Below are 20,001 nucleotides of genomic sequence, written 5' to 3'. Positions count from 1 at the left end.
GGAAAGTCTGGGAGGCAGCGCGGGGGGCTTCACCCCGCACAGCTTCTGCGGCGGCCCCCCTCGCCCTCGGCGGGGAAGGGGGCTTGCAGGCCCCCCTCCTCCTCGGCGTTGCCCACCCCCCGATCATGGAGCCCAAGCCGCGTCTTTTCAAACGCCTCGCCTCCTCAGGCGGCAGGATCTGCTCCCCGCCGCCCGGCTTGACGTCCGCCGGACCCTGCTGCCCCGACGGCAGCCCCCCGGCGCCCGGCTTGTGCTGCGGGGTGATCTCCGCCTCCTGCAAGCCGCTCGCCTCCCCGTACCCCCCTTCCTCCTCCTCCTCCGAGGCGGCCAGCAACGCCGTCTACACGGTGCTGGTGGAAGATCCGGCGTCGATCCGGAGGAGGTCCCGTCGCAGGAGCTGCGAGGACGGCGCCGGCAGGAGCTCCCCGGCCGGCAGCAAAGGCAGGCTGCAGCTTTTGCAAAAGGTAAGAAGCGGCGGGAGGCGGCGGCAACTTCTCTCTCCCGCCCGTCCGGTCCCGTCCCGTCCCGTGTCGCTGCTGCACCCGGCCTCGGCCGCGCTGTCGGATCTGGCGAAGGAGAAGCGGGTGGGTGTGTCCCGCCATGGCGCACAGGAGCACGGAGGGCGGGCGAGAGAGGCAGGCGGCTAGCTGAAGTTGCAAAGACTCGACGGCCGTGGGCTTCGCGGCGCTGCTGCTTCCTTCGTGGACTTTTGGGGCGGAGAAAGAGATACGGCCGTCCTGCGCAGGGGAGGCCAGGAGTGCGGGGCGTGTGTAGGGAATATTATTTTTGCAGAGATCGGAAAAAGGAGAGTCCCCAACGCGTTTGGCAAGAAACTGCTTAGAGCATTGGAGGCGGATTTCGGTTGAGGGGGGTGCATTATATTTGCAAACGGGGGGGAGGGGGAGGGGAACCACCCAGTGCCATGCATGGCAGCTGGAGGGTGGGACCGGGAAGTTGCATAGGGAGGGTGGGCTGGAGGAGCGGCCCTTACACGAAGCCACTGAGAGCCGCCGCGCTTGCTTGCAAAATAAAGAAGTCCCGGGTGGGTTGGAAAGACCCGGCTTCTTTGCAGACGGCACCCGCGCGCGCGCAGCCTTTTTGCCTAGGATCGGAGAGCGGAGACTAGCCGCGCAGTGCGATCCTTGGAGTGCTTTACTCGGCCGTCAATTCTAAATAGTAGTTGGGGGCTCCGCTAGGCCCCCGAAGCAAAACGGGCCGGTGCCAGCGCCGAGCCCCTGCCCCGCTGCGCTTGCAAAGAGAGACGGTGCACGCCGTCGGGTCCAGCTGGCAAACCCGAGGGGCGCCCGGTTTTCCCGGCTTTGCAGCAACCCCGGCGAAAAGTTTGATTCCCCTTCGCGAAAAGATGGCGCCTCTCGCTGCTTGCTTTGCTTGCGCTGAAAGTTTTTGATCGAGGGGAGGGAATTGCAATGGGCCGGGACGTGGAGCGGAGCTGCAGAGAGCCGCCTTTTCTCTCTCTCTCTCTTTTTTCCGCCCCAGCCCATCCCCGCCCCATCGGGTCTCCACCCCTGCATGGCGGGGCGCGAGCTGCTCGGAGGGACGGGCCATCAATCACAGGCACCGCGCTGGGCCAGGAGGGGAGGGCCCAGCCGGCCGGGGTGGGTGGGCTCGGCCTCGGGTTGTGGGTGGGGGAAACAGCAGTGCCCGCCTCCCGAGCGCTTAGCTGGGGATTCACACGTGCGCCGTGCAGGGGGCGGGGAGGCGTCGCTTCTGGATCCTGCTGGGAGTCCGAAAGGGCGAATTGAGTCGGAGGCGGCGGCGGGCAGAATCTGGCGCTGGTGGGAGTTGGAGGCCAGAACATCTGCAAGGCGCCTGCTTGGCAAAGGCTGGTGCAAATGTTGGGCCTTGATTATTCCGGCGTTGCGGGAGGGGTGGTCTAGATGAGCTTTGGTAGTCCCTTGTAGGAAAAGGTCTGCTGGACCAGGCGAGTGGCCCACCTTGCCCAGCAGCATCTCTCCTCCTGCAGTTTGCAGTGTCCCATTTGGAATAGTAAAGGTAAAGGGACCCCTGACCATTAGGTCCAGTCGTGGCCAACTCTGGGGTTGCAGCGCTCATCTCCCTTTACTGGCCGAGGGAGCCAGCATACAGCTTCCGGGTCATGTGGCCAGCATGACTAAGCCGCTTCTGGCGAACCAGAGCAGCTCACGGAAACGCCGTTTACCTTCCCGCCGGAGCGGTACCTATTTATCTACTTGCACTTTGATGTGCTTTTGAACTGCTAGGTTGGCAGGATCTGGGACCGAGCAACAGGAGCTCACCCTGTTGCAGGGATTCGAACCACCAACCTTCTGATCGGCAAGCCCTAGGCTCTGTGGTTTAACCCACAGCGCCACCCGCGTCAATACCTCATCACAAAAGTCCCTACCTGCCCGTGGACATGCTCTAGTTATCTCCCGCTTGGACTACTGCAGTTCACTGTATATGGGGCTACCTTGAAAGGTGATCCGGAAACTGCAATTAATCCAGAATGCGGCAGCTAGTGATGGGAGCGGCCGCTGGGACCACATAACACTGGTCCTGAGAGATCTGCATTGGCTCCCAGTACATTTCCGAGCACAATTCAAAGTGTTGGTGCTGACCTTTAAAGCCCTAAATGGACTCAGTCCAGTATACCTGAAGGAGTGTCTCCACCCCCATCGTTCATCCCGAACACTGAGGTCCAGCTCTGAGGGCCTTCTGGCGGTTTCCTCATTGCGAGAAGTGAGGTTACAGGGAATCAGGCAGAGGGCCTTCTCGGTAGTGGCACCCGCCCTGTGGAACGCCCTCCCTTCAGATGTGAAGGAAATAAGCAGCTATCTATAAAAGACACCTGAAGGCAGCCCTGTTTAGGGAAGTTTTTAATATTTAATGCTGTATTGTTTTTAACACTCGATTGGGAGCCGCCCAGAGTGGCTGGGGAAACTCAGCCCTTGGGTGGGGTATAAATAATAAGTTGTTATTATTTTATTATTATTGTTGAGTTGGAAAGGGGCAAGCGAAATGATCGAGCTGGTGGAGTGAGAAAAGGTTGCAGTGTCTGGGAGTTTTTAGTTTAGAGAAAAGGTGAATAAGAGGGGATATGGTAGAGGTGTGTCGAAGTATGCGCTGCATGTAGAAGGTGGAAATAGAAGAAGCTTTCCCTCCATTGTTACACTATAAATCATGGCTATTAAAGGAAGCTGAAGGTTGGAAAATTCAGGACATATAAGACAACCCTCCTTTGAGCAGTGCATTGTTAAACTGTGGTCCTCTCTTCCACATGAGGCAGATTGGGGGCCACCACCAAAAAGACCTCTCCTTTGTCACCAGCTTCTGAACATCACTTGTAGGGGGGCATGCACAAGTCAAAACAGGCTTGAAAGTGTCTAGGCAAATTTCAAGAGCCGAGGGGAGCTGGGAGGGATTTTCCAGTGAGCTGGGGCTCCCATGTTGCTTGGGAATCCTTCCTGAACATGTTCCAGGAATCTGTTTTATGCAGAGTCATATCACTCGTCCATTCAGCTCCATGGCACCTATGCCATTGATGAGGAATGTGTCGCCCTCCAGCTGCTGGTAGGCCACACTTGTCCGATTCCTTGACCGTTGACCCTGCAGGCTGGGGCTGATGGGAGTTGGAGTCCAGTAACATCTGGAGGGCCAGAGGCTCCCCATTCCTGGGCACGGTGTGGTTGCATCTCTCCAGGATTTTAGACTGGAAGTTTGTTTATTTTTATTATTTGCATTAATTTATTAAATTTATATGCCACACTTCACCACAATATCTCAGGGCGGTTCATGGAGTAAAATACAAGTTAAAAACAAGTAAATCATTAAAACAAAAAGAACAAAACAATTTAGCCCCCCGCCCTTCCCACAGACGCACTGTAGAAGAACAGCCTAAAGACGTATAATGTGTGTTTAGGGAAGTTTTTAATGGCTGATGTTTTAATGTATTCTTAATCTTGTTGAAAGCCGCCCAGAGTGGCTGGGGATACCCAGCCGGATAGGTGGGATAGAAATTATTATTATTAATAATATTAATAAGAATAATGGTCCCAGGCTAGCCTCCCTGGGGAGAGCATTCCACAGACGGGGAGCCACTGCAGAAAAGGCCCCGTTCTTGTGTTGCCGCCCTCTGGACCTCTCACGGAGGAGGCGCATGAAGAAGGGGCCCAGATGGTGATCGCAGTGTCCAGATCGGTGCATATGGGGAGAGGCGGTCCTTGAGGCATGGCGGTCCTGAGCCATTTAAGGCTTTGTAAGTCAAACCCAGCCCTTTGAATTGGGCCCAGAAACTAATTGGCAGCCAGAATCGGTGCAAGATGCTCAAACTGTCTTGTTCAACCTGGCCTGCCGAACTCTGCGCCAGCTGAAACCTCCGAACCACCTTCGGAGGCAGCCCTGCGTACAATGCATTGCAGTAATCTAGAAGGTTACCAGTGTGTAGACAGGGTTAGGCCAAGGTGCTCTGTCACTGAGGTGCAACCCCTCTCTGAATGGTGAGGGTTGCCCACCCCTCCCCGAAGAAGTGAGGGGCAAAGTTCATGGCTGAAATCGCTCTGTTAGGGAACCGTCGTGTCTCAGGGTCCCCAAGCAGAGATGGGAGGCCGATGGCTCTGGTGTTTTAAGAGGCACCCAAGGGCAACCCTAATGGGATTCGTTGGGGCTTCATGGCTGGGGCTGGGTCCCTGTGATTTAGTGCGATGGAAGCCATGGCCTGTGGGGTTCACCCAAACCTTGCTATCTTTTGGGTGGAGGCCGGGTGCTCTTGAGAATAAGCAAGGTTTCGTGCAAGAGTGGAGAATCTGCTACCTTTCAGATGCTATTGGGCTGAAGCTAACAAAAAAGTTACTATAATTAATATTACACACACGCGATGTGTGTTTAACTTCACACACCTATAAACATAAGCACCCCTATTAAATCCTTAATAACACTCTAAGCCAAACGTTTCTTTGACAGTGCTGTGGTGTGTTGTTGAAAACATTACAATTCTACTAGTACAAATATCACCCTTTTTCTGATTCCCTCCATCCGCCCCTAAAGTAATTTGTGTGTGTGTTTGGGGGGGGGGGTCTCTTTTTCAACCTCTTGCCCCCTAACTTCCATCCTCCCTGGTAGGGCTGGGTGATGTTTTTCAGCATCGTGATTTTTCACCAGCTAAACAGCACAATATATCGATATATCACAATGTACGAAATAAGGATGGAGGCTGCATGGTATTCCCCGCATTGTGATTTTTGCACACACTCACACACCATGATTCATAATATATATCCAGATCTGAAATAATATAAATCATGAAACCGATATCACAATATGGACTTCAAACCAGTTTGGGACATTATATTGCCCTTGCCTGCTGGTGCAGATGGAAATGGGATTCTAGCTCCTATTTTAGCAGGTCAACAGTACCACTGAATGTCCACTAGATGGACGCTGCAGTGTTTTACTCCTGGGACACACATTTTCTCCCTGGGCTTTTTTAAAAGTGGGAAGGTGGTGTGGAATAATTGGCTGTGAGGCTGGAGGCAGAGTCATGCACACTTCCTTGAAATTTCGCCTTTGTATCCTTTCTCCAGCCTTAACCTGACATGCAACAGGTTTCGCCAGCTTCATAGTCATGAGGCCTAGAAACTTGGTGGTGTGCTTTTAATTGTTTTGTTAAAGTTGAGGTTCTAGAATTGTACGACCGCCGCTTGGACGTGCAAGGGCGCCTACATCACCGGTCAGAACTTTGGAACCGGTGCTGAGGGCGGTCCAGAGAGGTCCAGTCTGCTGCAATGGTCAGATTCTGTAGACAGATGCAGCCCTGGTTCACTCTCCCGTTTTAAAAAAAGAAAGCTCTCTGGGAAGCTGACTCCTTGCAGCATTGAGTTCATACCAGCAGATGCCCTCTGTCAACAAGCAAAGGGCTCGTCTGAGTTTGAGCTGCAGGGTGGCAGCCGAGCATTGGAGAGTTATCCAATTTGGTGTCGTCTATGAGTAATCTCTTAGTGCGGAGTGAGATAAGCTATGAAGGACAGGAATTAAGACCGGGGTGGGGGAGGGAAGGTACATTTATTATTTGCCTATTTAGAGCATTTGTAACCTGCTCCTCAGCCAATAAGGCTCCCAGAGCAGCTTGCATCATCATCATCATTTGCAAACTTTATATACCGCCCTTCATCTGAAGATGTCGAGACGGTTTGCAGGATAAAAATACAGGATAGAAGCACAAAATAAAATTGCCCTGCAGACTTACAATCTTAAAACAAACAAACCAAAAACCAACGGCACACAAGGAAAGAGGATCAGGGAGGGAAGAGGAAAACAAAAACCCAGGCAACAATATCTGAACAGTTGTTCCTATAATATCCAGGTGCAGGATATGCTTGATGGACCTCTTGCAAAGCAGGTGGAAGGAGCCTTGTTCCCAGCTCTCCCACCCCCAAGTGACGTAGCAATAGTTTCTGCAGGTTACAGGAGGGTGGGGTGGGTGTGTCCTCCCAGCCCTACTGGGAGACACTGGGAATGGAACCTGGGACCTTTTGCATCCAAGGTGTGTGCTCTAATGTTTTGCTGCAGCCCTTGCCCAGACAGGTGTTGCTGGCGTGTATCATTTCTTGCAGCCTCGCTCTCAGACTGCTGCAATCCAGGGCTTTCCTGTTGACCTGGGTTGGCTGATACCAGGGATGGGGAATCCCACATTCCCTTCCAGACCATGCCTGAGGGCCACATGCGGGGTTAAGCAGGGCTGGGGGGAGGAAGTGGGTGGAGCATCGAATGCAAATTAAATGCCTAGTTTCTACACATACTGGCCAATGGGATTTATGTTTTTTTAGATTTCTGGGACCCATCCCAGCCGCCCTCAATGGCTGGTGTGGGGGGTGGCCTGTGGAGAGTGTCAAGGGCCGGACAGAGCATCCTGGGGGGCCCACATTCAGCTGCAGGGTCTGAGGTTCCCCACTAGGTCTGGGCAATATCTGGTTTTCAACATTGTGATGTACCACTAACTAAACATCGCAATACAGTCATACCTCGGGTTACAGCCGCTTCATGTTGCATTTTTCGGATTACGGACCGCTGAAACCCGGAAGTACCGGAATGGGTTACTTCTGGGTTTCTGCGGTTGCACATGCGCAGAGGCGCTGAATCGCAACCCGCACGTGTGCAGACGCACAGACGCAGATTGTGAATGTTGCAGGTTGCGAATGTGCATCCCGCATGGATCCCATTCGCAACCCAAGCGTCCACTGTACAGTGGTACCTCGGGTTAAGTACTTAATTCATTCTGGAGGTCCGTACTTAACCTGAAACTGTTCTTAACCTGAAGCACCGCTTTAGCTAATGGGGCCTTCCTCTGCCGCCATGCCACCGGAGCACGATGTCTGTTCTCTTCCTGAAGCAAAGTTCTTAACCTGAAGCACTATTTCTGGGTTAGCGGAGTCTGTAACCTGAGGCGTATGTAACCTGAAGCACCACTGTATATCAATATATAGTGGTACCTCTGGTTGCGAACGGGATCCGTTCCAGAGCCCTGTTTGCAACGTGAGCAGAACACAACTCGTGTCTGTGTGTGCGCGGGTCGCGATTTGCTGCTTCTGCGCATGCGCGTGACCTCATTTTGAGCACATGCGCAAGCAGCAAAACCCGGAAGTAACCCTTTCCAGTACTTCCGGGTCGCCGTGGGACGCAACTTGAAAACGCTGAACCTGAAGCAAACGCAACACTCGGTATGACTGTATCACTGTCTGAAATTAGGGTGGAGCCAGGCAGAGGCACTGGCATTGTGATTTTGCCAGCGCCTGCTCTTGTGATTCGCTGCCTCCTGCAGGAGAGAGGGGAGAGCTGAGCTGGCGCAGTTAACAGGACCTGCGGGAACCGCAGAAGCATTGACTGGCATCATGTTTTCCCCCACATTGTGATTTTTGCATTCACGCCCCCCCCCCCAAATGATTCGCGATATATTGCCAGGCCCAAAATTGTGAAACCAATACAGTGGTACCTCGGCTTAAGTACTTAATTTGTTCCGGAGGTCTGTACTTAACCTGAAACTGTTCTTAACCTGAAGCAACACTTTAGCTAATGGGGCCTCCTGCTGCTGCCGCACCGCCGGAGCACGATTTCTGTTCTCATCCTGAAGCAAAGTTCTTAACCCGAGGTACTATTTCTGGGTTAGCAGAGTCTGTAACCTGAAGCGTATGTAACCCGAGGTACCACTGTATATCAATATGGACTTCAAACCTGTTTTGGATGATATATTGATATATCACCCAGGCCTTTCTTTCCCCTAATTGATATGTTGGCTTAATCTTTACTACTTTCTGCAAAAGCAGATGGTCACAGGTTTGCCAGGTTCCTTAAAGCGAAGCTGCTCAATATTTGTGGCATTTATTAGACTTGCAAGCCGGAACTTAAAAGCCACAGCAAAGGTAGCACTGGGTTGTTTAGCTGACTCTGGCTTTCCTGGCCAGCCCCTTCAGAAGTGGATTGGTGTTCTAAAGAATTACTGAGCTCAAAAGCCTATCCACATAAAGATAGATGGATTGATAGACCCCGGAGGTGCAGCTGAACTGCCCGTCCTTGTTTCTGAGCTTCCTCTCCTGCTGCCTGGTGTGAGTAGATTTTTAGCGCGAGTGCAGAAGAGAAATCGGCCTCCATGTTAGAACACGCTTATCAGTCCTGAACGGGCTTTGCTGGCTGGGGTAGCATGGATTTCAGTTGCAACAAGGCCAGGCTCCCTCGCTGCTTTTGTCTGCACCTGCTCTGTTTACCTAAGATAAAGCCAAGGGCTCCTGAGCTTTAAGAACAGAGCCAAGCCCTTCCTGGCTGTTCACATGCATGACCGGGGGGGCGGGGGGGGGTGTTCTTTTTTTAAAAAGAACACCAATACAGTGGTTCCTCAGGTTAAGTCCTTAATTCGTTCCAGAGGTCCGTTCTTAACCTGAAACTGTTCTTAACCTGAAGCACCACTTTAGCCTATGGGGCCTCCTGCTGCCGCTGCGCTGCTGGAGCACAATTTCTGTTTTCATCCTGAAGCAAAGTTCTTAACTTGAAGCACTGTTTCTGGGTTAGCGGAGTCTGTAACCTGAAGCGTATGTAACCTGAGGTACCACTGTACAAGCAGAACCACATAAATAATACAAGGCCACGTGTAATAATAATAATAATAAATAATGATACCCCGCCCATCTGGCTGGGTTTCCCCAGCCACTCTGGGCGGCTTCCAACAGAATATTAAAATACAAAACCTATTAAACATTAAAAGCTTCCCTAAACAAGGCTGCCTTCAGATATCTTCTAAAAGTCTGGCAATTGTTTTTCTCTTTGACATCTGGTGGGAGGGCGTTCCACAGCGCGGGTGCCACTACCGAGAAGGCCCTCTGCCTGGTTCCCTGTAACCTCACTTCTCACAGTGAGGGAACCGCCAGAAGGCCCTTGGCGCTGGACCTCAGTGTCTGGGCAGAACAACGGGGGTGGAGACACTCTTTAAGGTATACTGGACCGAAGCCGTTTAGGGCTTTAAAGGTCAGCACCAACACTTTGAATTGTAAAAGAGGAGAGAGAGAAACAGACATTTTCATCACAATTATCTTGGGGCCCATGTCAAAATAAGGTAGCAACCTTTCGCTACCCCACTGTGCTATGTGACGTTGATCTGCGGAACTCACCGCCACAGGACAGGATGTGGTGGCAAGCGATTCTATTGGGCTGAAAGGAGCTGGGCAAACTCTCTCAAGGGTTATGGCCAGCTGTTGCTGTTGATTTGCTACCTGCGTCCGGCATCAAACGCCTCTGTGTCCTTTTCCAGAGTCCTGCCCACTGCAGTGGGAAGGGGCTTCCGGCGGAAGCGGAGCCGATCAACGGGAGGCCGAGGCACCTGTCCGATCCCTTGGTGCCGAAGCGGCTGGAGGATGAGGCGGCGGCACTCCGACTGCTGGATCAGGGCCCCCTGCATCATTCAGCCTACATCCCAGTGCCCAGGCAAAGGTAGGGTCGTTGGAGAAAAGTTATTTTGGGTTTCTGGAGGGGGGGGGTAGTTCTTTCCTGAGTCTCATTTATTGCAAAGCTCATTGAATGGTGCGAATTGGAAGGAAAATGCAGCGGTTTAGTGAAGGGCAGGTATCTTATCCATCTCTCCCGGTGGATTGCTTTGCTGCATTTGGAAAACCTTCGGGCCATGTCGTTGGCCTTGAGTGCTGGGGATTTCCCTGAAAACTAGTTTGGTGGCCGCAGCGGAGGAGCGCAGCTTGTTTTTGCTGCAGGCACTGCTTTCTCCAACTCCACTGCGAACATATTGACACCTGCTTTTCAGGACGGCTTGCTAGGCGCTGCTTTCCTCGGGAGGGTTTTGTCACCCTTCTGTTAAACCGTGGGTAGGCAAACTAAGGCACGGGGGCCGGATCCAGCCCAATCGCCTTCTAAATTCTGCCCATGGACGGTCAGGGAATCAGCGTGTTTTTACATGATTAGATTGTGTCCTTTTATTTAAAATGTATCTCTGGGTTATTTGTGGGGCATAGGAATTCGTTCATCCCCCCCCCCCCCGCAAAAAAATAGTCCGGTCCCCCACAAGATCTGAGGGACAGTGGACCGGCCCTCTGCTGAAAAAGTTTGCTGACCGCTGTGTAAAATGTTGATCAGGATGGGGCCCCGCTGGGCACAGCTGCCATTGCTTTTGTTCTCAACTTCTTAGTGTCCTTGGTGTTTGCCGGGGCCGCAGCCTCTAATTCAGGGGTCAGCAAACTTTTTCAGCAGGGGGCCGGGCCACTGTCCCTCAGACCTTGTGGGGGGGCCGGACTATATTTATTGGCGTGAAATGAACGAATTCCTGTGCCCCACAAATAACCCGGAGATGCATTTTAAATAAAAGGACACATTCTACTGATGTAAAAACACGCTGATTCCCGGACCGTCTGCGGGCCTGATTTAGAAGGTGATTGGGCCGGATCTGGCCCCTGGGCCTTAGTTTACCTAAAGGTAAAGGGACCCCGGACCATTAGGTCCAGTCGTGGCCGACTCTGGGGTTGTGGCGCTCATCTTGCTTTATTGGCCGAGGGAGCCGGCGTACAGCTTCCGGGTCATGTGGCCAGCATGACTAAGCCGCTTCTGGCAAACCAGAGCAGCGCATGGAAAGACCGTTTACCTTCCCACCAGAGCGGTACCTATTTATCTACTTGCACTTTGACGTGCTTTTGAACTGCTAGGTTGGCAGGAGCTGGGACTGAGCAACGGGAGCTCACCCCGTTGCGGGGATTTGAACCGCCGACCTTCTGATCGGAAAGTCATAGGCTCTGTGGTTTAACCCACAGCGCCACCCGCGTCCCTTAAGTTTATCTAACCATGCCCTAATTCAGATGTTAGCAAACTTTTTCAGCAGGGGGCCGGTCCGCCATCCCTCAGACCATGTGGTGGGCCGGACTGTATTTTGGAAAAAAAATATGAACAAATTCCTATGCCCCACAAATAACCCAGAAATGCATTTTAAATAAAAGGACACATTCTGTTCATGTAAAAACACTCTGATTCCTGGACTGTCTGCGGGCTGGATTTAGAAGGTGATTGGGCCGGATACGGCGCCCGGGCCTTAGTTTGTCTACCCATGCTCTAATTCATCCCCTGGTTGAAGCAGGGACCTGGGAGAAGCTTCTTTGCCCTCACACCTGGCAAGAGTTGTTGCAACACCGAGTTCTCCATTCCGGAATCCCGGACAGCCTTTTCCAGGACGCTCCCTTACCCCCTCTGGTTTTCTATTCCCTCTTGGCACTCCCCCCCCCCCCAGCTCACCAGAACCAAACACACTCATCAGTCTGCGGCGTCTGAAAAGGAGTTTTCTCTTTGTATTTGTGGTTAAGGTACATGGACTGTTCCAATGATTTGTTGGAAGGCGGTGGTTTTTATTCTGATGGAGCGTAGAAGAGTTGTCCTGCCTAGAGGTGGCACCTTAGAATCCTGCCTTTGCTTACCTGGAGCAGCTGAGTTTTGCAGAATCGGGGACGGTGGGGATGCTCTCTTCAGCCAGCATAGGATGAAATTGCTTTCTGAAGACCATACCTCTCTGTGTTGAAATTTGCCCCCTTATCAATATCTGCCAGTCTCGTGGCCATGCCAATCGGCTTCATGCCACAGCTGATATTTTTTCCTCCGCTGATGTAATAATATGAAGAAACACCCTCAATGTTCAAAGTGCACCACACACTTAACACCTGCAGCTTTTTAAACTTGTAAGAGTGTGGGGGGTGGGTGTGTTCGTTTATTAATACGTTGCACAGTTTTGTGCTTTATGTTGTAAACTACTCTGTGATCCTTTTTGATTAAGGGTGCTATAGACGTTAATAAACAAATAAAGTAATAGTAAATAATTAACTTGGGTTCTTAAGAAGCACCCTGGAATGTAGAAGGAGATATATAATATTTCTGGATATATGGAAAAATCCAAGGGGTGGGTTGGGTGGGTGGGTTGGAGAATCAGATTTTGGAAGGGAAATTGACTTTATGCAAATATATCCTTTCTTATCATATCTAAATTTCCTCTTAACATTTGGTGTATAGTGAATAACTTGAGTCAGCCTCTGTGGTTGTACTGTATGGTATATTTATGGAATTTTTAAATGTGCAAATCTTGCATGTTTTTATTTAGAAAATTAATATCCTGACTATTGATGGAATGATCATCGACACAGCTTGCAATACATTTTAGTACGATACGTAAACTCCAGATGGAAGGAAGGTAGACTTTCTGGGCTCTGTGGGGCTTATTTCCAGGCAGGTGTGGAAAGAGTTGCAGCCGTTGTCTTACTGAAACAATAATTCTAAATTTATCACATGTCCGAGATGAAACTGCAGGTTGCTGCCCTAAGTAAATCTTAGTTCTTGCCAGTAGGAAAAACAGAAATGATGAACGTTTCGATGAAAAAGGAAAAAGAAAGAAAGGGTTACCTGGGGTTGGAAACAGTATGCAAGAATGCAGAGATGGAAAATAACTAAGGATGCATTGACACCATAAATATAAACATGGCTTTCCCAAAAGAATTATGGGAACTGTAGTTTGTTCAGGATGTTGTGAGTTGTTAGGAGACTCTTATTCCTCTCCCAAAGCTACATTTCCCAGAGTTTGTAGGGAAGAGGGATTGACTGCTAAACCACTCTGAGAATTATGTATCTGGGAGAGAAATAACAAACTACATTTCCCAGAATTCTTTGCGGGAGGGGAGCCATGACTGCTTAAAGTGTAATCACAGGGCTTTAAATTCATGATGAGAATGTGGCCTACATTCAGAATAGCTGGTTTTTGCCGCAGTTTCCATGTTTACTCGGGAGCAAGTTCCACCAAGTTCAGGCATGTCCAAAGTCCGTTTTGGGGGCCCAATCCAGCCCCTTGGCCGGTTTTATGCAGCCCCTGTGGCAGTTTATTTATTGTAGTCAAATCCTAAAAAAAAAAAGAAAATTCCCCCCCCAACTCAACAACTTAAACCCTAAAGAATGCTCAACAACAACTTCTACTTCTCCTTTTTTAATATAATTTTTTTATTGAACAAGCAGAGTCTTAAAATACATGCAATACCAGCAAACAAACATAGAAATTTTTGAGAGTATACATATAAAAGAACAAAAATAAAGCAAAATAGAAAGGGGGGGGGGGAGAGAAAAAAGAAAAGAAGAAAAGAAAGAGGAATAAAAGTATGAATAGAGTAAAAAACATAGTAGTATCTCATATTTCAGTCAGCAAAAAAAAACGAAACTTCAGACTATCAAAAGTTCAACAACTTTGGTCGGCCCTCACGCATGTTCGCTTCATCAAATCTGGACCTCTCAAAATTTTGGTCACCCCGATCGAGTTCAATGCAGCTCACTCACAAGTGCAGAGAACTGTCGCCTGTGCATAACAACACCAGTGAGATGCAAAACCTTACTAGAAAGCTCAGCTGAATATTCGCAGTGTATTCCTGCTCCTTGGTTAATTTACACAAACGTTTTGCTTTATTTATATTCTGCTCCACCTTGGAAAATAAGGCGCTGCATCCCGGGCTTTGCGAGTGAAGTTCCCCTTGCGGAATGGGACTTCCCCTCCCCTTAGGGACCTCCCCCCCCAACGGTTTGGGGAAGGTTTTGAGGGTGCACAGAAGAGGAAGTTCCGTTGAGCAAGCAGAAGTCGGTTGCACGAGGGGCTCTGGAAAGGCCCAGATTTATCCTTGGAAAATGTGAGCCCAACTCTGTTAGTCAGCGCCCAAAGTATTTTGATTCTGAACTTCCAGGGGACTGGGAAGTCTTGTAAAACCAAAATCTGCCCTTTTTCACTTATGGGGTATCCAAGAGCCCATATAGAGTCCTTACGTAGGTTCCCTATTGGTAGGAGAAAATAACAGAGGCCAACCAGAGAATATTGAGAAGCAAAGCAGCTAGTAAGCCTGATCTTTATTGATCTGTTCACAGGCAGGAAAGGAGGAGGAACCCAGAACAATGGCGTGCAAGGCCTTATATAGACTTTTGAAATTGCCACCCTATAGATCAAGACCACCCCCAGATACATCATACCTACATCACAGAAAAGGCGGTCTACAGCAGAAATCTGAGTGCTTTGTTTACCTCCTGTCTGCCAGGTTACCTGTTTAATGGTCACTTGATTGGATTGCCTGGGGAGCCTGGCCGGTCTTTTGTAATGATAAATACTTAGTTCCTGATCCAGGTCACGGGCTCACACCTTAAACATATCTTAAATGTGCCCTTAAGACAGGATTTGTGAGGAAAGAGACAATGGGGAGGTTTTCCACTTTGACCTTGCAGAGAAATCATTTGCTCAGTTTGGGAATCAAAATGGTTTCAGGTCGGTCTTCTTGTGTTGATCTATGTACGTGCTTGGTTGGTACACTTATGGACATTTAACATATATCTAAGACCTCAAAATTCCCATCACAAGCCCGCGGGTCCCTGCGGAATAAAGGAAGGAGTCCAGCCACCGGAGCAAATAGCTGTAGACCAAAGTTTATTGCACAACAGGTTCAAAGAGGAATTTTGAACCCCGAGGATGGGGTGGCAAGGACTTTTTAAAGTTTCCCACCATATCCCAGAATACAGTTCATACAGCATCATTGCTACATCACTTGACATGTCACAAAAGGGGAGGGGTAGACAGGGGTTACACTGGTTTAACCTGGGCAGACATGTCCAGACAAGTCCTTGGTACAAGATTAGCATAAGCAGACATGTCAGGGCAAAACCCAGGTATAAGATTAGCATAGGTTAACACCTCTGAAGTCCCACCACCAAAGTACAATAGAACTTCCTTTGCATGTCTGGACCCCTTGGCAAGTCTGGTGATGGGATTAGGCTTTCCTTGGTCAACAATCAGCTCAGCAGTTGTCACCTCTGGGCACTTCCTGGGGTAGGAGGTGTGTATACATGGAAGAAAAGGGGATGCGGGTGGCGCTGTGGGTTAAACCACAGAGCCTAGGGCTTGCCGATCATAAGGTCGGCGGTTCGAATCCCCGCGATGGGGTGAGCTCCCGTTGCTCGGTCCCTGCTCCTGCCAACCTAGCAGTTGGAAAGCACAAAAGTGCAAGTAGATAAATAGGTACCGCTCCAGTGGAAAGGTAAACGGCGTTTCCGTGCGCTGCTCTGGTTCGCCAGAAGCGGCTTAGTCCTGTTGGCCACGAGACCCGGAAGCTGTACGCCGGCTCCCTCGGCCAGTAAAGCGAGATGAGTGCCGCAACCCCAGAGTCGGTCACAACTGGACCTAATGGTCAGGGGTCCCTTTACATGGAGGAAACTGGCAAAGGAGTTGATTTTATATGATTGTTAAAGCCAGGTAACTTCCCTGAGCTGTGAGGTTGAAAGGATACATTTATGCGTAATATTTGTAACATTTAACAACTTTAAAGATGTGCCCCCCCCCCCCCGTAATTTCCGTAACAATCTAGGGCTTGGATATGTTGATTTATGGCTGTGAAGCTGCACTTGAAAGTAAGTGGGTGACATTTTTGTTGAAATCCTGGGCGCCAGAGGGTTTGGCAGCAGTGCCTGTCTCTTCCTAAGACTAATGGGAACAGGGTAAATTTCTCTCTGTCCATCGAAGGCTTGATTGTCTGGGACCTGGGACAGGGCCTTCACTGCTGTGGCTCCCACGTTGTAGAACTCCCTGCCTCAGTGTGCCCAGTTGGCCCCTGGTCAAATAGCATTCTGGTACATTGTGAAGGCTTTTTTTCGGTTTGCCAAGTGTTTTATGAATATTTTCCTACACACACAACCCTTCTTCATACTGTGAGTGTGCCTGGCTGTGGTTTCCTCTTATTGCCACGTGGCATTTTGTGTTATCTTGCGATTGTGAGCCGCCTTGAGGAGCTGAAAGGCTGATAAGTGAACATTTTGATTAATTAAATGAAAAGTATACGCAGGAGAAGACATCTTGCAAACTTGTTCAGCTTGTGTGGTGTTCTGCGGGTTGCAGAATCCCGCTTTTCTGCTTGCAGAATTTGGGTTCCTGAGGTGTGGCCTGCAGACGATCCCATTTCATACTCCAATATATGTCCCAGATTATTCTGCACCCTGGGTTCTCTGCCTTAGAGTTTTCAGTTTAATGGGGGTGGGCTGGCGTAACTGAGTGCTGGAATGGTGGAGGGAGCCGAGTTCGATTTCTGACATCTCCCGGTAACAAGGCTGTGCCTGAGACCCTGAAGAACCGCCGGCAATTTGAGCAGAGCTAGGTGGATCGCTCAAGAGCCACGGGCCACAGTTCATCTGTAGAGCACATGCTTCGGGTGCAGGAAACATCGGCTTCAGTCTTTTGTTGAAAGGATGTTGTTTGAGGCTAGGGTGGATTTGATTTAAATCACGATTTAAATCACTAGTCAGTAAGACTTGATTTAAATCAATTTTTTTAAAGATTCATTCTTGCTGGCATAACCTTAATATTTACAACAAGATGAAGGTTTCATTTCTGGAATAATAAATTTTCAGAGTAGTTTTTACAGTTACATCAAAAATTACTGATTTGGTTATACTATTAGAAATACATAGACCGATAGTTATGACATTATTGTAAGGTTTAATAAGTTAACTGTTTTTATTTGGACAACTTTTCTGCTGTGCTTTATTGGAAGGGGAAAAACCATCATTTCCTTAATAACAATGTAAACAATTAATTTAACTGCAGCAATAACATTATAGCATATGTATACATGTTTGTTAGCTGATGTGGTTCAACATTTTTTTTTTTTATAAAAAAGAACTTAGACTGAGTTCTTAGCACACATGAAAAACTTAAAGCAAATCCATCTTTCCTGATGAATAGCCTTTGGACTCTACGGTAACTTGAATAGAAAACTATCTTTAGAAAGATTTTTGCCCCAAAAGCATTTTATTTTAAAAATCTGATTTAAATTTAGAAAAGAATTAAATCTGATTTTTAATTTATTTTTAAAAAATCTTTGATTTTTATCCACCCTGATCTCCACGTTCAGGTTTCCAAGGCCTCCAGGTCTCTGAACTCCCCCTTCCTCTGCCCCTCCTGCATAAGCTGTCAGCCCCACGCTTATGGCAGGCTGTCTCGCTGCAGCAGGCGTGTGCAGGCTGTGCCCAGCGGTGCCGCTTGTGAGCTAACCGAGCTGGCAGTGCGGTGCACGCTGGCAGGCCGCGTCGCTTTCTGTGCCGGGGAAGCACCTGGGCTAAAAATAGGCCTTAAAGCAGGCAGCAAATTATGTGTGTGTTTAATCTTCTTGGATTACAGACAGAGGAGGCGCTGCTTCGCTTTGCTGTCTGCCGGAGCCGAGAGCGGCAGGGCGCCACTTCCTCTGCCCGCAGGTGTGTGTGTGGGTGTGTGTGGGGACTGCTGTTAAGCAAGGCGGCCGTGGCTGGAGCGCCACCTGGTGGGATGGCCATGCCCTGCCTCCGCAGCTGGAGATAAGAGTGTTTTGCTGGAGAATTTTGGAACAGCCAATGGCACAAACCCATGATTTCCAAAAAACAGAAGGGGGGGAGGGACAGATGGTGTAGATGCCGGAGCATATCCATCTGCAATTGGTAGTTTGCTGCGTTCGACGGATTGCACGCATCCGGATCTTGGCAACACAGGCCGTGTTTTAAGCAGACAGGTTGAAAAGCCAAGCTGGGAAGTGAGTTTTCTGGCACCTGCGTGGTACCCAAAATTACTGTCTATTATTGCCAGCAGCAGGCACCAATGGCTTAGGTTTGTGCTGTTGTGTTTATGGTTTGCCCTTGGCCAGAGCATAGTCTGTATGCTGAAAGGAGATGATACGATACGATAGTCTTTATTGTCATTGTCCCATGCAGAACAACGAAATTGAAAAGTCTACATAAGACATTCAAAAACCAACAAGCCTGCTATCCCAACAATCCCAACCTGGTTAGCCACCTAAAAACTCTGATACCCCATTTTTAAATACAGTGGTACCTCGGGCTAAGTACTTAATTCGTTCCAGAGGTCTGTTCTTAATGTGAAACTGTTCTTAACCTGAAGCACCGCTTTAGCTAATGGGGGCCTCCTGCTGCTGCTGCGCCGCCGTAGCACGATTTCTGTTCTTATCCTGAAGCAAAGTTCTTAACCTGAAGCACTATTTCTGGGTTAGCGCAGTCTGTAACCTGAAGCGTATGTAACCTGAAGCATATGTAACCCGATATACTCCCATGCAGATTCCTTACACTGCGTTTAAAACCAAAATCTCATTTGGGTAGAAACTGTTTCTCAGGCGGCTAGTCCTAGTCTTTATAACCCTGTACCTCCTTCCAGAAGGCAGAAGCTGAAAGAGATCATTTCTGGGTTTCTTATGGCACCCGGAAGCATAGATTTGATCCAAGGTGGGAAGAGTGCACCCAGTTATTCTCTCTGCAGTCTTTACAACCCTGGACAGCACTGTTTTTCCCCTGACCGTGCAGCTCCCAAACCACACACACAGACCCTAAGTTAATACACTCTCCACAGTACAATGGTAAAATGCCGTCAACAGGTCATCGACCGTAACTGAAATTGCATTACACTGTCGCTGAAGCAGCTGTCTCTTCCTACTACAGCTGTTTGGCGTTTCTCTGTTCTTTTGGCACACTCTGCTGGCATCAGGATGGGCGCTCTGCACATCTTGCACTCTGCAGCAGGCAATGTTTCCAAATCCCGGTTGCTGGAAAACACAGGAGGGGAGGGAGGGCGATTGTGACTCGGGTCCCGCTTGCTGGTTCCTGCAGCGTGGGTCCGTTGTGAGAGCACTTCAGCTTTCAAGTCTTTAAGGAGATGTTTTCATTTTGCATTACAAGTCAGCTTTATAAAGAATAGTACAGTGGACGCTCGGGTCGCGAAAGTGATCCGTGCGGGAGGCACGTTCGCAACCCGCAGCGGCGCGTCTGTGCATGCGTGGGTTGCGATTCGACGTTTCTGCGGATACCATGATTTGGCACTTCTGCGCATGCGCGAGTGCCCAAACCCGGAAGTAACCTATTCCACCGTTCCGGTATTTCCAGGCATGGTGTGCAACCCAAAAAACACGCAACCTGAAGCGTCTGTAACCCGAGGTATGACTGTACATGGCAATCCAGACCTAAGGCAAGCTTGTTTCTTCCTGCTCCGGAGGGTAAAACTCGAACCCATGGCTTCCAGTTCCAAGAAAGGAGATTCCGACTAAACATCGGGAAGTAGTTTCTGATGGCAAGAGCTGTTCAGCAGTGGAACGGTCTCCCTCGGAAGGTGGTGGAGCTTTTAAGCAGAGGTTGTGTTTGTGTGTTTGTGCATTTCTCAGCGATGCTTTAGTTGAGAAATTCCTGCATTGCGGGCGGGCTGGACTAGATGACCGCTGGGGTCCCCTCTACAGATTCCATGAAAGTGATGCCATTCTTACGTTTACGGCTTGTTGAACGGTGGAGGCGGTCGAGCTGCGTACCATACAAGCTTTTGCAGGAAGGAAGCAGTCTCTGGGCCAAAATTACCCGGTTGCAAAACGTCCTCTGTTCCCTTCCTCCCTCTCCTTTCCACCCCCATCCCGGACTTTGGCTGAGGAGTGCATGTCTGTAGGCTTGTGGAAGATGCTAAGAGAGGGGCGCATG

The 20,001-nt window shown here is 49.6% G+C and overlaps 1 protein-coding gene across 2 annotated transcripts in view; it reads left to right on the top strand.

Moving 5' to 3' along the window:
- The first annotated feature begins 6 nt into the window (after positions 1–6).
- The window catches only part of SLC2A4RG (SLC2A4 regulator), a 52,399-nt gene continuing 32,404 nt past the window's right edge, over positions 7–20,001 (top strand). For both annotated transcript variants that reach the window (XM_028735493.2, XM_028735492.2), the window contains exons 1-2: positions 7–464; positions 9,770–9,948. In XM_028735493.2, the coding sequence (XP_028591326.2) occupies positions 126–464; positions 9,770–9,948 (518 nt within the window). In that variant the 5' untranslated portion in view covers positions 7–125. The remainder of the gene's footprint in view (positions 465–9,769; positions 9,949–20,001) is intronic.

Source organism: Podarcis muralis, chromosome 5 (assembly GCF_964188315.1).
Source record: "Podarcis muralis chromosome 5, rPodMur119.hap1.1, whole genome shotgun sequence".
Classification (NCBI taxonomy): domain Eukaryota; kingdom Metazoa; phylum Chordata; class Lepidosauria; order Squamata; family Lacertidae; genus Podarcis; species Podarcis muralis.
The sequence above is the reverse complement of the archived record's forward strand: the minus strand, read 5'-3'. Positions and strand labels throughout refer to the sequence as shown.